This window comes from Quercus lobata, chromosome 10 (assembly GCF_001633185.2).
Source record: "Quercus lobata isolate SW786 chromosome 10, ValleyOak3.0 Primary Assembly, whole genome shotgun sequence".
Taxonomy (NCBI): domain Eukaryota; kingdom Viridiplantae; phylum Streptophyta; class Magnoliopsida; order Fagales; family Fagaceae; genus Quercus; species Quercus lobata.
In genome coordinates this window covers 43,543,264-43,554,643 of record NC_044913.1, presented here as the reverse complement: position 1 = coordinate 43,554,643, position 11,380 = coordinate 43,543,264, and the positions used below count along the sequence as shown (strand labels likewise).

The window sequence follows — 11,380 nt, the reverse complement described above, 5'->3', positions numbered from 1 at the left end:
CTAGCAATTCATGATTCATTAGATTTCCTTATAGAAAGGGCCACTATACTTTGAAGCTTTTGTGAAGGTTTGATAGTTTTTTGTATAATGTCTACTGTCACAGAGAAGTGAAAACATAATAGTATTGAAATAAAATTTGGGTGCCTTTCTCTTGCAAAGGCACTAGGTGATGGCCTAAGTGGCCTAGGCTTAGGGCTGGCCCTAACTGTGATTTGTAGAGAAAATGTGATAGATCTATTTAAAAATAATTGTATAGGTCATGTCAACAAAGGGCAAAACTTAGGTATAGTACTTAGGTGTTGTTTATTAATTTTTTCTCTTAAAATTCTGTCATATGAATTTTTTTTCTCATAGAATGGAAGTGTATTATTTTATTTAAGTAGCACATGTCTGGATTTTAAGAGGTAAACTTAAGAAATAGCACATAAGGTAATATACCTAAGTTTTGACCTTCAACAAATTGTGACAAAATTAAGTTGTAGTCATAGAACTATTTAAAAAATATTCGGTTAATGGGTGCCTTTAAGATATTTACCATTTTTCGAAAAGTTTTAATATTACTTTTATAAAAAATTAATTATTTTTTATTTTTTTATAATTTTTTTTAAAAAAATACTTCTTAGATTGATACCTTTAGAGCATCCGATCACTTTTTCTTTTTAAGAAACTTCAATCTTATTAGTCTTGCCGTTGCCGTTGCCGTTGCCGTTGTCAAAAGTTTGGATCTCACTAGTTGGGTTGGGAAGGGTAGTATAAACTATAAAGCACATATATACAAGACACAAGGGACAAGGGACAACCTTGGAATTTGATTTTTATCCTGTTATCATTGAGGTTTGAGATCAATGTATAATAAGGGTTGAGAACTTTGGGGCCTATGAGCTCTGGCTCAACTAGTACCACTACCACATACAAAGCAAGCCACGTATTTAAACCATTTGGTTTGCCTTATATGATAAGACATCTGAGCAGAAAGGTTCCAGATGGATACAAATAAGATGCTCTAAAAAACCTTTATTTTCTATTGAAGGTTCTCAAGTTTCTAATTTTATTTTCTTATTTTGATTCTTAAAGGTATTGGTGTTGATTTGGTCATGTAAATTATTGGGAAGGTAGGTGTATATTGCCTCGTCGAAGTTATAGACTTAACCGTTAACAACTGCAATTGTGCTGTTCGATTTCATGTATATATTTATGAGTCCAGTTAACAAGTATTTTTAGAGTATTTGTTAATAAATAATTTTTAAAAATTTTGGTTCTATTTTTATAAAAAAAATAGAAAATAATTGTAAAAAAAAAAATCAATTATTTTTCTTTTTCCATAAAAAAATTTCTAAAAATATTTAGGATATCCGTGAGTAAAATCCTACTTTTATAAAGATCGGGGCCGTGCAAATTATTCAGATTTTGTTTGCCATGGGCCACTTGATAGAGATGCCATTGGCCCTGGTAACAAGAATTAAGAGCAGACAAATGTCTATGATTAATACTGATCTATCTGGACATTCAGGATAGGAGAATGTGTTAAGAGAAAAACCATTAACATTTTGTTTGCTTAATTAGTTAAATTTTTTATTTAAGTGATAGTTTTCTACCAATATATATATATACACACACACACACTACTATTTAAGGGATTTTTCCTGTTTTGATTCCTCATTTTTATTTTTATTTTTGTTCAAAAAAGCCCCTCACATCCCTATGTTTATGTAAAGATAAACTAAAGGACAATCTCATAAAAATACAACTCTAATCCTACTAAAACATTGCCTAAAAAATAAGTTCACTTTCTTGTTGATTTTCAAATTACTTTATTCACTTATAAATCAGATTCTCAAATTAAAAATTATATATAAAAAATAAAAACACAAGTTTTTTTTGTTACAAAAAAAGTTTCATCGCACGCGCGAAGCACATGTGATGAGGCTAGTATATATATATATATATATATATATATATATAAACATACAAATTGATATTGGAATTTGGAGGTCTAAAATGATGTGTTATCAAAAGCTTGCACCACAGCATGAGTCCATATGCGGATAAAAAGAATGTAGGGATAATTATACTTTACCCATCTGTAGTTTGTCTCTAATTTGATTTGCCTACCCGTGGTTTAAATTTTGACACTTTACCCACTTGTGATTCTCACCGTTATTGTGCCATAACCCACCTCTTCCTCACCTTTACTCTAACACATATTATGTAAAAAAATAAAAGCCCAAACAGATCAAAACACTCTCACTCAAATCTTAAACATGAAAAACATGAAGAGCATACCCAAATTTTGAAACTTGAGTTGGCTCATTAAACCCAGAACATGAAGATTAACCAAAAACTAAACCTAGATTTTTTTGTTTTTCATGTTTAAACTAATTGTACCCAAAGGGTATTGAAGGTTCGAATAATCTGAGAGCCATTAACTTGGGTAGGAACCAGTTCTTTGGGAAGGTTCCTGATGGCATTGGAAGTTCTTCTACTGCACGGATGAAGGAATACAATCTGATTTTTATGGTTACTCGGAAGAATTTCCAATGCCATCAGGAACCTTCCCAAAGAACTGGTTCCTACCCAAGTTAATGGCTCTCAGATTATTCGAACCTTCAATACCCTTTGGAATCTCACCCTCCAAGGAGTTATCCGATAAATCCAGTGATCTAAGCCCATTCAAAGACCAAATCCCAGATGGTAAAGACCCCGAAAACTGATTCGACGAAAACTTAATAGACGCAAGTGTTGAACACGAGCTCAAACTGTCTGGTATCTTCCTAGAAAGCTTGTTCTTGGCCAATGAAATGATACATAGAGACCCACATTGCCTAAAGAAATTTGTGGTGTGTTTGATTTGGTTTTAATCTTCAGTTGCAGTGGTTGTGGGTTATATTCAAAATTTATGGGTTTAATTTTTGGTTAATATTCAAGATTTCTAGGTTTAGTTTTTAGGTATGTTCTTCTACTTTTCTTTAGACTCACTAAACCCAGAACATGATTGTGGGTTTAGTTTGGGTACAATTAGTTTGAACATGAAAAACAGAAAAATCTGGGTTTAGTTTTTGGTTAATCTTCATGTTCTAGGTTTAGTGAGCCAACTCAAGTTTCAAAATTTGGGTATGTTCTTCATGTTTAAGATTTGAGTGAGAGTGTTTTGATTTGTTTGGGCTTTTGTTTTTTACATAATATGTGTTAGAGTAACAATGAGGGAGAGGTGGATTACGACACAATAACGGTGAGAATTATTGGTGGGTAAAGCAAAATTTAAATCACGAGTAGGCAAATCAAATTAGAAGCAAACCACAGGTGGGTAAAGTGTAATTATCCCAAGAATGTAATATCAAAGGCCAGAGATCTCTTCTACAAGTTTAAACAACAGTAATTAGTCTGCATAATAAAAACCAATCCAAGAGAAGATAAAGTTAAAAACATATTAAACAATTTGAAAAAAGATTTCGCAAACCTTCTAGCCGTGAAACAGCTTCTGCAATATTGTAGTATGCACTACAATTGTCACATACAGAATCAGCCAATCCTTTATGTTAATCAACTACAACAGGAAATATGCATGTCTCCAACAATAGAAAATATCCCTGTGTTGATTCTATTATCAGAAGTGAGGTTGTTGGCCTCTTGGAAAGTTCCTGATGTGATATGTATTTTTTTTTTTTTTTTTTTGGTAAACGACGCTTGGAATTAATTAACGAACAACAAGTCTATTACAACAAACAAGGCCATCTTTATCGCTACCCAGCATTTCAGCCACCACATCCGGTGGGTCAAACAAAAAAATGAAAATCAGTTACATCAGGATCAGCTCCCATCCTTGCAAGCCGGTCAGGGATTGTCACGGTCAACAAGGCATTACTACGGTTGATGAGGCAGTATTTTTAATTGGGAAATTACTCTTATACCATTGCTCTTTTTAATTTGGCTTTTCAAAGTGGCTTCTTGTTGGTTTAGATAAGTCATTAACTTTCTCTCTTTTTTATTATAAAAAATGATAATTTATTTTTTTTATTCTCACATATACTTAATAAATGTTTTTACCTTTTACATTAATAAAATTTTAAGGCCAAAATACATTGCTAGTCCTTGAAATTCACTAAGCACTTTTGATTATAAAGTTTCAAATGAATAATATCGGTCATTTTGCTAACTTCCATAGGTTTTTTTTACTATGTGACTAATGTTGAAATGAAATTACATTTTTTTAAGTGATGTGCACCATTTTTCAATATTAAAAAATGGGCAGTGTTTATTCCACACTGTTTATTACTCACATCAAACACACATTTCAATTTTTTGTGTGTATGATGTCTGACCGTGTGCAATAAGGTGTGCATTAATAATCACCATTAAAAAATTACACATCCTCCTTGACACATCAGAATACAGAACACACAGTACCGATTCATGGACCCAAACCAAACCGATCTTCCCCAAATCCAAAACCCAACCCATACATCAGAATACACAACAGTATTTAACGAATTTTAAGTTTTGCAATCAGAGTACGCATGCATACAATACACACAACATGTCTTGCATGTCTGACATATGTTACTAGTAGTACATAAGAAAGCTTTATTATCTTGCATATTAGGTTACTTTCACATGGATATAGATTCCACAAGCATGGATTCATCCCTATGTGAGAGAGGCGATTGCGGATATAGATTCCACAAGCGTGTAATTCATACTTGTGTGAGAGAAGCTATATATGCAAACGTTACACAAGATAACACCTAACATAAGAAGACAAGCTGAAGAAATCAAGGTGTTGGCAACTTTTATTTGTGCAGAACTATTGACTAGGGACTTCTACTTTCATGATCAACCAAAAATTTAACAATCCTTCCTATCAAAAAAAAAAAGAGAAAAATTTAACAATCCTTAACCCTTTCAGTTGCTCCTCCCCACTATTGTGTTCTGCTTCATTCTCCTGATATCCAAACTTTTGTAAAGGTTCTAATCTATTTGTTCCTTTTGTCAAGGACTTCAGGTGGATAATTCCTGTCTTTCTTAGTTCATCACATTCTTCTACTTGTTTTTTTTTTTCACCCTCACAACTCCTAGTGCTTGACAACTGCTATATTAAGAAAGTACAGAAGGTAATTGAATCAGATGATTTCAGCCGAGGCAAATTTCAAATACGAGCATAAACTCATCAATTGAATGAATTGTAAGTTCCATACATGGTACATTTCTGCTATGGACCTCTGTACTTGTTCAGTTCTGGCTCTCTCTCAATGTCGAAAGTGTATCATCAGTAATTAATAACCAAAGCATAACAGAATCATAGAAAAATTTGCAAATCTTAATTACTGTATAAAATCTGGAAATCATCAGGAGAACCAATCAGGACAACCAAGTTCAACTTCACAATACTATTGGTTTGGTGTCAAAATTGAAGGCCGATATCCAACCAGCAGTGCTCTACAAACTCTACAGTGCTCCAGCTTGATATCTCACTCACCAAAGTCAAGAAAACAAATTTATATGGACTACAAAAGCCAAATCCATTCAAGCCAACCATAAGATAACTGATTCAATTCTCTTACAGAAGGATGCTGAGAAGTAACTCCCAAGCGAACCCTTCAAATTCAAGCCTAATCTTTCTGAATATACAATTCTCCCAAAGCAGAACTGAACCGTAAAGTGCATACATGAACAGAGGGAGTATGTTGAAGATCCATATTAATATAGAGGACTTTATGATCTTATTTTATGTAGATTTACATGACTGATTAATTTATTAACAGGATTATTTGATTACATAAAATGCCTTGCATGCAGATTAGTACTTAATTTTGAGTTCGCAGAGTTAAACATGGCTTTTAGTCTGAAGATGATAATTAGCTTGAAAAAACTTAACCTAAGCTCTGCTCTGAAGCATATTGTATTTGCTTCATTTTCCTGATGTCCAAACCTTTTTAAAGGTTCTAATCTTATCTGTTCCTTTTTCAGGGAGTTCAGGTAGATAATTCCTGTCTTTTTTAGTACATTCTAACATATTCTTCTTGTTTTTCCACCCTCACAACTCTTACTTGTGACAACTGCTATATTAAATTAGTACAAAAGGAACTTGAATCATCTGAGTTCAGCCAAATTTTTTTTTCTTATGGTGAATCATATGCAGTTATAGAAGAAAACTTTCAAAAACAAACATGAACTAATCAATTGAATGATTTGTAAGTTCTATACATGGTAAATTTCTGCTATAGTCCTCTGTACTTGTTCAATTCTGGGTCTCTCTCAATGTTGAATGTGTATCATCAGCAATTAATAACGAAAGAATAACAGAATCCAAGAATAGTCTGCAAATATTACTTACTGTATTAAATCTGGAATTCATCAGAAGAATCTATCAAGGCAACCAAGCTCAACTTCACAAGACTGTTGGTTTGATGTCAAAATTGAAGGCTGATATCCGACTAGCAGTCCTCTGCAAGATCCATGGACATGGTACACCAGCTTGATATCTCTCTCATCCAAGTCAAGAAAAAAAAATTATATGGACTGCACAAGCCGAATCCAGTCAAGCCAACTATATGATCACTTTTTTCAAATCTCTCAAAGCAGGACGCTCAGAAGTAAGTCCCCAGTGAACCCTTCAAATTCAAGACTAATTTTTCTGGATGTACAAATTTGGAGTTGTTCAAAGAAGCTATGAGTATGAACACCAAAATGAAGAGCCATTGTTCTGCAACTGGAGACATGGCATTGGGAACACCTCACTAGCAAATCCTGAAATAAATTCACACTGCCACGTCCTGGGCGGAGCAAGGCCAAGAATTGTAACATTTTTTAAGCATATTTCTTCAAATGACGCACCCTTAATGCCCTGCAGTACAGGGGCTTTTGTTGAATTTAAACTAACCACATTACTTATGAAAATACCCTTTACTTTTGGAAAAGCTTTGGGATCCCATCCTTCATCAGGGTGGTCATTAGCTCCTCTACTGAACCTTATGGGTATCTTTACTCTCTTCATGGTTATGTTACTAATACTGATATTTGCTATATACCCCCCTCTACCCTTATCTGATTTTATACGCACCCCAGCTGCTGAATCCCAAACATGCAAATCATCAATAGTTACATTTGAAATCCCACCAGACATCTCACTACCTATTCCAACCCCAGAACAGGTTGGGGTAGTTCCGGAAACTCTCCTGACAATAATGTTTGAGCTTGGACGGGCAATGGTGATTCCATATTGGTCCCAACCACTCTTCACTGCCACCAGATCATCCCCACTCTCGATGTAACAGTCTTCAATACACACATTTGTGCTTGAGTCTGCACCATTGAATCCAGTATTTTAAAACCATTTATAGATTACAGTGCAAATTAAAAGGAATACAGGAATCCAATGTAACAGTCTTCTTTCTTTCTCTAACTGAACTAGTTAATAAATCTTAATGCAGTGCACATTACAAGGAAAAAAGGAAGAATAGAAAACATGTACCATACCTGGATCTATACCATCGGTATTTGGCGCGTTGAGAGGAGCCAGAATTGTCATGTCTTTGATAACAACATTACTGAAACAAATGCAGAGTAAGTATTTAGTACATTTCAAGCATAACATGTCAAAGTAGTAAGTAAAAAAAACCAAGTCAATCCTCGGTATTTCATATCAGATTATATTAGTGTTTCAACTTATATCCAAGGTCAAAATGCTCCATATTAAGCTCAGAACAAAGAAAGCCTACAGGGATGAGGTACTATCTTCTAGGGAACTTGGTGAGAGGATATGGGGCAGCAACCATGTATTCATACGTGGGAGAAAAGTTGTCCTATGTCAAAACCTGCTTGTTGCACCTCTGAGATCGAGAGGCACTGAAGCATGGTTTCAATATCAGAAAAGAAAAAATATTCAACTTGTGTTCTAATGTCAAACCAATGTCATTTTGGTTTGGGTCAAGACAATTGAATCATGTATGGTTATATTGCTATTACATATTACTTTACCAGAAATAAGATCTGAGGTAATCAAACACAAATATCATATACTATACAGAAGAAACAGAAACAATGTGGTATGAGAATGTCTACGGACACTGAACCTGCAGTAAACAGGATGAATGGTCCAAAATGGAGAATTGAGGAACGTAAGGTTTGAAATTAGAATGTTGTTAGAGTTCATTAGCTCAACTAGGTGGCCTCTAGTGTGCTCCAATGTTCTGTTCCACCATAGCTCCCACCACATTTTTCCTTGGCCGTCAATTGTACCATTCTGTCCTGCAAGACAAGTCATCAGATAAACAATCTATTGGAGACAGCAGATAGCTTGTATTCAAAAATAAAGAAATAAATACATAATTAAAATTCAGGTATACTTCACACTTTTGGTTTGACCAAAGATACTACATGATATTGCAAATTGTGCACAAAAACTATTGCCAACCTATAGATGTCACGGAAGCAATTTTATTGAAATTGACATAACACCTACCATGATTATTTAAAAAATAATTCATTTAAAATTTTTTAACTTTAGAAAATAGGATGATAGCTTTATATTCTCCTTCCACCACCTAAAACGTATAATAGATAAGTTAAAAACACTTCATCATTTAACTAAAAAAAAAAATTATATAAGAGTGATTCCATCTTGAAAAGGTCAGTTGTTTCCACTAGCATTCATGATTCATTAGATTTCCTTATAGAAAGGGCCACTATACTTTGAAGCTTTTGTGAAGGTTATGATAGTTTTTTATACAATGTCTACTGTCACATAGAAGTGAAAACAAAATAGTATCGAAATAAAATTTGCCTACATAAATGATTACTAATGTTTAAAAATAAGTCCCATTCGATTTTGGATATGCCAAATGAAATTAAATGTAGAATTTTTCAAAAACTTGTACCATTTTGTTACCAAATCACATACTTTAAACATTACCCCCAGAATAACAACAATTTCCATTCAAGAAAAAAGGGTGTCTTGTACCTGTAATGACAACATTAGTGAGACCATCTCCATGTATAAGGCTTATATGTCTTCCCCCTAATCGCTCTCTCCCTCTTCCATAAGAAGGCAATGGTTCTATTATAGGCCATTCTTTCGGGTCCTATGAAAGAAAAAATAAAAATAAAAACAAGATGATTTTAGCAACACGCTAAAATAATAGTGAACATATTGCATTTTTTGCCTCTCAAATATGATGTTTGTTCAGTTTTGGTCTCAGAATATTTTAAATTTAATAATTACATTATTAAGCCTATTTTCCCATTTACTGACTAAAACAAAATATTGAAACATCCTATATTTAAGAAACTAAAATCAAACCAACCCCAAATTTAAAAGAACAAAAAAATGCAAGCAACAAATGGACGACAAAACAAATATACATCAAATCCAAACACTAGCAAATAGACACTATCCCAGGTCAAACGCACAAACTGCTCTCAATCTCATACACGGCAGGGCAAATAAAATTATGGATAAAAATATAGCTAAAGACGAAATTTACTTTTCCTAATATTATTTTACTATAACTAATTAACTAGTCTTAGTCATAATTACACACACAAGGGCCACTTCACACAAACATATTATAAAAATGTACGTGTAGTTTGATGGAAATAATCTTTGGTAGGCCCCATAGCCGCACATGTCAACTTTCCGAATCTTTTTTCACATAGAAAAAAAAGGCATCAGCATGTGAACCATGAGTATGACCACCTTTTTGCTTAGTGATCCTTTAATCCCAAAGATACCCTTCTTTTCAATTTCAAAAAGCTATAAAATGCCCTTTATACACATAATTTTTCAAACGCAATACTAAAAACCAAAACTAATTTAATTCCATGGAGAATAACATCAGAAAGAATTTATAACATCAACCTTACGAATCACAAAACTAATTAAGACATTTATTTATTTTGTTATTGAAGTAGTATCAATCATATTCTATTCTATACCATGTCGAATGTCAACTTATAGACCCACATCTAAGGTCCACTCTTTTGTGAGGAAAAAAAAAAAAAAGTAATGTTTTTGTATACTGGGTGAACTGAATAATTCCACCAGTTTGTAAGTTTGTAAAACTGGTAATAATATTATCAATTTTCTTTCAACATTCAAGTTATATATAAGGATTTTGCTAATGTGTGCGCTAAGGGCACAATAATTAATTATTTTTGAAAAATTTTCAAAAATAGAAAAAGTATTGACAGTATTTTCAATTTTTAATAAAATATTTTCAAAAATGGATAAATTAATGTGTGTCTTATATATAATGCACCATTTTGCTTCTCCAAAGCTTAAAAAATTTTAAAATATTATTAACACAAAAATTTGCAGATTTTATAATGTCATTAACATCAAAACAAACATGAACTAATTTAATATCTATTGAAATTTAATAGTAAAACTAATAGTTTAATGATTCAACAACTAATAAAATAAAAATTCCAAATCAATATATATTCAAATAATATTATACTAATATAATTGCATCAATGCCTATTATAAACGTTAACACTAAAAGTCAAAAAGACAGTGATCAAATTGAATAGTATTTTACTTGCCTGGGAGCCAAGAATTACAGCACCTTCTTCAAGAAACAGAGTGAAATTACTGGTAAGGTTAAAGCTCCCAGTAACCCACTTCCCCTTCGGAACGTTGAGCTGGGACCCACCTTTGTGACCGAAACCTTGCATGTACCGCACCGCCTTCCGAAACGTTTCGGTGTTGGACGTTTTCCCGTCGCCAACTCCGCCAAACTCCGCTATCGACATCGCCACCTTCCGCCGCGGCAGTCCCACGTGTCCGAAAAACCCGGCACAGCTCCTCGGGTCAACGGGCACGTCATCACCGGGTCGGGACGGTCCGGAAACGAACCGTATCGGGAAAACGGATTTGCTAGAGAACTGAAGAAGGAGAATCGCGAGGAAAGCGAGGAAGAGAAGAAGAGGTCGCGAACATGAAGATGATGAAGAGGGATTGATAAAGTTACCCATGATGATAATTGGTTTGTTTGAATCCATATGTATGAATGTATGTATTTGTGATTGAGAATGCAAAAAGAGGAAGTTTGTTTTGATGGTAAACGCGTGCCGGTGCATTCTTCTTTGTATATGGAAATATTTGTCTTAAAATGTTTTGTGTGTGGGGTCCGCTTTGGAAAGTTTGAACCGAAAAATGCTTTTGATCCGGTTTGTCTGGTGTGAAAGGTTGTGATCAGGTGAGGACGAGAGTAAGAATTGGAGGTGGGTGTTTAACGTTGACTTTGTTTTTAATTTGTTTCTGTTATGACGTGGCGGGTGGTGATTGGGTGATGGGTTTGGGGGGATTTGGTGGGGGGGTAAAGCAGAGGATTGAGATTTGAGAAAAAGTATGATGGTGTTTTTATAGGTAAGGTGGTGAGAA

General features: G+C 33.9%; 1 protein-coding gene across 1 annotated transcript; it reads right to left on the bottom strand.

Annotated features, from left to right (window-relative positions):
* Nucleotides 1-6,177: 6,177 nt before the first annotated feature.
* Nucleotides 6,178-11,065, bottom strand: LOC115963020 (probable polygalacturonase). The gene is made up of 5 exons (XM_031081907.1): nucleotides 10,540-11,065; nucleotides 8,957-9,077; nucleotides 8,070-8,244; nucleotides 7,474-7,544; nucleotides 6,178-7,299 (listed from the first exon to the last, which is right to left on the bottom strand). Exons 1-5 carry the CDS (start codon nucleotides 10,996-10,998, stop codon nucleotides 6,665-6,667), a joined length of 1,461 nt encoding a protein of 486 aa, XP_030937767.1. The 5' UTR covers nucleotides 10,999-11,065; the 3' UTR covers nucleotides 6,178-6,664.
* Nucleotides 11,066-11,380: the final 315 nt, after the last annotated feature.

Coding starts and splice junctions, on each gene's coding strand:
- LOC115963020 (XM_031081907.1), bottom strand. CDS start 10,998: ATGGATTCAAACAAACCAATTATCATCATGGGTAACTTTATCAATCCC. Junction 7,545..8,069: donor ATTCATCCTGTTTACTGCAG/GTTCAGTGTCCG, acceptor CATTTGTTTCAG/TAATGTTGTTATCAAAGACA. Junction 7,300..7,473: donor TACCGATGGTATAGATCCAG/GTATGGTACATG, acceptor TCAATGGTGCAG/ACTCAAGCACAAATGTGTGT.